The sequence below is a fragment of the Paralichthys olivaceus genome, chromosome 9 (assembly GCF_024713975.1).
Source record: "Paralichthys olivaceus isolate ysfri-2021 chromosome 9, ASM2471397v2, whole genome shotgun sequence".
Classification (NCBI taxonomy): domain Eukaryota; kingdom Metazoa; phylum Chordata; class Actinopteri; order Pleuronectiformes; family Paralichthyidae; genus Paralichthys; species Paralichthys olivaceus.
The window spans coordinates 7,958,541-7,963,213 of record NC_091101.1 but is presented as its reverse complement, the minus strand read 5'-3'; the positions used below and the strand labels follow the sequence as shown (position 1 = coordinate 7,963,213).

The 4,673-nt window shown below is 51.7% G+C and overlaps 1 protein-coding gene across 1 annotated transcript; it reads left to right on the top strand.

Annotated features, from left to right (window-relative positions):
- The first annotated feature begins 554 nt into the window (after positions 1-554).
- LOC109628785 (CXXC-type zinc finger protein 5-like) lies at positions 555-3,221 on the top strand. The gene is made up of 2 exons (XM_020086155.2): positions 555-771; positions 1,618-3,221. Exon 2 carries the CDS (start codon positions 1,803-1,805, stop codon positions 2,694-2,696), a length of 894 nt encoding a protein of 297 aa, XP_019941714.2. The 5' UTR covers positions 555-771; positions 1,618-1,802; the 3' UTR covers positions 2,697-3,221.
- Positions 3,222-4,673: the final 1,452 nt, after the last annotated feature.

Genomic DNA, 4,673 nt, shown 5'->3' with positions numbered 1-4,673 from the left:
GTGTGCTGGTATGTATTAGTGTATTAGTGTGTAATGACACTGATGGTCCAGTGTTGTGTATTAGTGTAGTGGTGTGTAACGACACTGTGATGGTCCAGTGTTGTGTATTAGTGTGTAATGACACTGATGGTCCAGTGTTGTGTATTAGTGTGTAATGACACTGTGATGGTCCAGTGTTGTGTATTAGTGTAGTGGTGTGTAATGACACTGTGATGGTCCAGTGTTGTGTATTAGTGTGCAATGACACTGATGGTCCAGTGTTGTGTATTAGTGTGTAATGACACTGTGATGGTCCAGTGTTGTGTATTAGTGTGCAATGACACTGATGGTCCAGTGTTTTGTATTAGTGTGTAATGACACTGATGGTCCAGTGTTATGTATTAGTGTGTAATGACACTGTGATGGTCCAGTGTTGTGTATTAGTGTAGTGGTGTGAAATGACACTGATGGTCCAGTGTTGTGTATTAGTGTGTAATGACACTTTGATGGTCCAGTGTTGTGTGACAGCAGCCTCTCTCTCTCCCTCCCCCCCCTCCCCCCCCCTCTCTCTCTCTGTGCTGGGGTCGCTCTGACCACGGTCTCGGCTGCAGAGTCCACTTCGCATTTTGAGCGACGCCCCCAAATTCCGTGCAGAGTGTTTGCAGACCCTCCGGGACGGAGAGGTGGAGGAGGAATCGGCAGCTCCGCCGTCCATATACACTACAATCAGCACGCCATTAGTTCATGACTTCATCATATCTGTCACAGGGGAGTTTGGACCGTGTTTAGAAGGTAAGCCAAAGACGTTTCGCCCACACTTCCGGTTGATTTTCGCCGTGTTTTTCTCGGTGTCGCCTTTTTCCTGCGCGCAGCTGCCGTGTCGCAGCGACCACTCGGACTGTGGTCAGCTCGCCGTGGCGTCGGTCGAGCACCGTCTTCTTAGGTAACCTTAACCACGGCGAAATGATCGATCGCTGTTTCCACCGTCGATCCATCGATAGGTTTACACACATGTCCCCTGACAACAATCATGTCCCGCGGTTAATCGGCGGAACAGTTTTTTCTCTAAACGTGGACACGGAATATAGCCTGCTCTCTTTTTTTATCCACAGCCACCGCATCGTTGCGCACCTCGCTCCTCGTCGTCGATACCAGACAAAAGACAGCCTGTTTTTTTACGCTCCTCGATGTAGAGTTGCTCTGTGGAGCTAAAGCTTTGGCTGGCACACATAACAGCAGTCGTCAAAATGTATTTGAAAAGCGCGCTCCACATTTGACCTGCGCATATGCGCATATCTTTGCATATTGTTGTCGCTCTGTTATTGATTGCATTGATATACCGTGAAATTCTTAAAGGGATAGTCTACTGCCTCCTGTATGCGGAAATCAGCGGCAGGACATGCACTGTGTGATAGATGGCTCAGTTCCTCTCTGTTAAAGCTCTTTTATTTCCAGATTATTTACATATATGTTGTTTTTGGTTTTAAAGCTCAGATTCTCTGCTCTGTCACTGTGTGTTGTGGCTGTGGCTGAGAGACATATCCCACTCTTATCTCCTACGTTTCCTCTCTTTCTGTATTTGTCTCTCCAACATTTCTATTCTTAACCCTCGTCTCTTCATCCCCTGTTCATTTCTAGCTCTCCAGGACTCCGAGGCTGCTGCAGAGAATGGGAATAGGGACACAGGCCAAGGCTTGCCATTTTGGCTGAAGTAACAGCAAGGACGGTTGTCAACCCCGCATCAGCGTCAATCCCCTTTTCCCTCACCTCTTCTCCCACACACACACACACAAGGACAAACACCCCCACACACAGCCACTGCTATGTCCACCGCCGTAGACATCGCCGGCCCTTCCTCCCCAGATCAGGCCCACAGCAGCGCTAAAATCCCCAATGAGCCACTGAGACCCAGCCTTAAGCGCTCCAACCACCCCTACAGCCTCTCTCATTACATCTCCACCCCTTCCCAGGCCATGGACGTCAAAGGCCTGATACAGCCCTCCCCAGCCCAGCAGCGGGCCGCCCAGCCTGCACACACCAAGCCTCGCCGTGCCCCCTCCTGGCCCGACATGTGGGAGTCGCCCAGCGGGCTCCACCTGGCCCATGCCGCTGAGCTGCTGATGCGCGCCGGGCTCCTGGCTCTGACACCCGCCACCACGGAGCAGGCCAACCTGGGTGCACAGAGCAGCCAGCCAGCGAAAAGGGAGGCTATAGAGGCAAAGGGGGGAAAGGGAGACGGGGAAGGAGGTGGGTCTGGGCCCGAGGAGGAGGAAGAGGACTCCTCTGGATGTGGCACTGACTTCCAGCCCTTCCTGGGTGCCTGGTTCCCCTTCAGCCCTGCTCTGTTCCCCCTGGCAGGCTTCCAGATGGGGGGAGGCCACTGGAGAAGTGCAGCCATGGGAACTGAGGGCATCGAGGGGCTGGTGGCCGAGGGCTACTCTCCGGGCTCCCTGGGCGCAGGCAGTGGAAGCAGGAGGAAGAGGAAGAGGTGCGGGGAGTGCGTTCCGTGTCGGCGTCAGACGAACTGCGAACAGTGCAGCAGCTGCCGCAATCGCAAGAGGGGACACCAGATCTGTAAATACAGGAAGTGTGAGGAGCTGAAGAGGAAGCCGGGAGGCCCTGGGTTTGAGAGCAGAGTGTCTGGGTTTGACCTCAGGGGGTCCGACTTTACTTTGGGTCTGTCACAGGAGAGAAGCAACGGAGCCTTGGATGGATAGTTACGTTTGTGGTGGCAGCATTTGTCAGAGGATCCTGGTTGGATGATTGTTGAGGAGCTGCGTTTGAATAAAAACACACAGGACACAACGTTAACACACTCGGACTGTGAGGTCTCAGAGATCTCTGCATCTTGTGTTTGGTGAGGAGCTGCAGCTCTGTTAAAGAATGTCCACACTCGTTCCCATCCTTCCTTTTGACAATCAGTGAAATGGAGAGGAGAGAAAGAAGGATACTAATGTGTGTCAATATTTAGATGATGACAAAAATGCTGTAAATAGCCTGTAAATATCTGGAAAACATTATGTCTTTTTTACATCCCTTTCCAGTTTGGATGTGTTGTGTTTCGACATTAAAAAAAAAGGAGCCAAATGTTTTGTTTCTAATGGGGAGTTTTGATTCTGTTGTTCTGACGTCACTGCATCAGCAAGAAATGAATGAGTTCAGCCTAGGCTAAATTATTTCATGTGCAGCTTGTACTGTATAGCTCTGTTTGCCCTTTTGAAATAAAAGAAATTGGCCATGTGCACTTGTCTACAGGCTGGGTTTATTCTACATCTGTGTGTGTGTGTGTGTGTGTGTTCGTATTTAATTGGGTGTGTGCGTCTGTTTACTGCCATGTTACTGTGTGTGTGTGTTTGTGTGTGCATGAGGTGTGGATTATGAGTCACCTAATGGTGTGGCTGAGAACCTTATCACAACCCCACAGACACACAAACACATACACGCTGCCTTGGCAAGTCTGGCCTATGCACTGGAACACACCTAACCTGACATGCACACATAATCACAAACACTCTCTCCTGTATTCACACACTGACACAATTTCCCTTTTTATTCACAAGTATAGATCATATACACACACACACACACATTATAAGCCTAATACACAGCCAGCTGGACTGAGGCTACAGGGTGGGTTTTTGCTTGTTGCCGTAACGATGGCTGATGTGATAAGACCTTCTTCCTCGGCGCCACACTCCAGGGGACCGCAGGGAAGACGTAACCATAGCAACGGCCGGCCCGAGGTGTCACGCTATAATTGGGCCACGGCTGCACTTCCTGTGCGCCTTCAGTCAGGGGGATCGCAGAGGGACTGCTCTGTGTGTGTGTGTGTGTGCGTGTGTGTGCATCTGTGGGGGTGGAGGGTGGGGGGGGGGTTGTGTGTGTGCGTGTGCGTCCGTGTTTGTCAGGCAGGGAGAGAGAGAGAGGCAGAGAGAAAGCGCAGCACGCCAGCCAACACAGGACCCTGCCAACTCATGGAGAAAAGCAGTGAGCTCCAACATCATGCTATTACAACGCTCCCACTGAATGAGAAACACACAGTCTTTTAGTTAAAGTCCACAGTCTAGTGTTTCTTCATCTCCCAGACAAAGGGGGAATTTCAAATTCTTGGATCTGCAGCTTTTTTTTTTTCCTCCGCCCCCCTTCTCTCTCTCTTCTGTGCCTTTCTAGTGATTTGGAGCTTAATCCCCCCTCCCTGTTCTCGTCACGCATGCACACACACGCACACGCACACACACATACACACACACCGGAAATCTGTGTCACCCGCTGCCCAGCAGGTCCAGTGACTCCCTGAACGCCTGCAGTCTGGCTCCACTGGCCTGCAAGATGGCAGGAGAGAAAGGGAGGAGGAGGAGGAGGAGGGGAGAGGGATTGAACGAAGGACAGAGAAGAGGAGGAGGGGGGAGGGTTGAGAGGGAGTTGGGGGAGTGGGGGAGGAGGAGGTGGTGGTAAGCGGATCCTGGGGTGGCGGTGGTGGTGGGGGTGAACTGTGGTGAAGGGCAGAGAAGGAAAAGGGAGGAAAGAGGTGAAGGGGGGCGTAAGAGGTGTAAGAGAGAGTGGGTGAAACTGGGGGAGATGAAAAGCAGGCCACAGGGGGAGAGAAAAGAGAAAGAGGGAGAGAGATGCAGGGAGGAGGACGGGGAGATGGACAGCAGGGGATGAAGATAACGTGGGCCAGACAAAGAGAGGAG

Bases quoted from the DNA above. Each gene is read 5' to 3' on its own strand.
- LOC109628785 (XM_020086155.2), top strand. From the start codon at position 1,803: ATGTCCACCGCCGTAGACATCGCCGGCCCTTCCTCCCCAGATCAGGCC.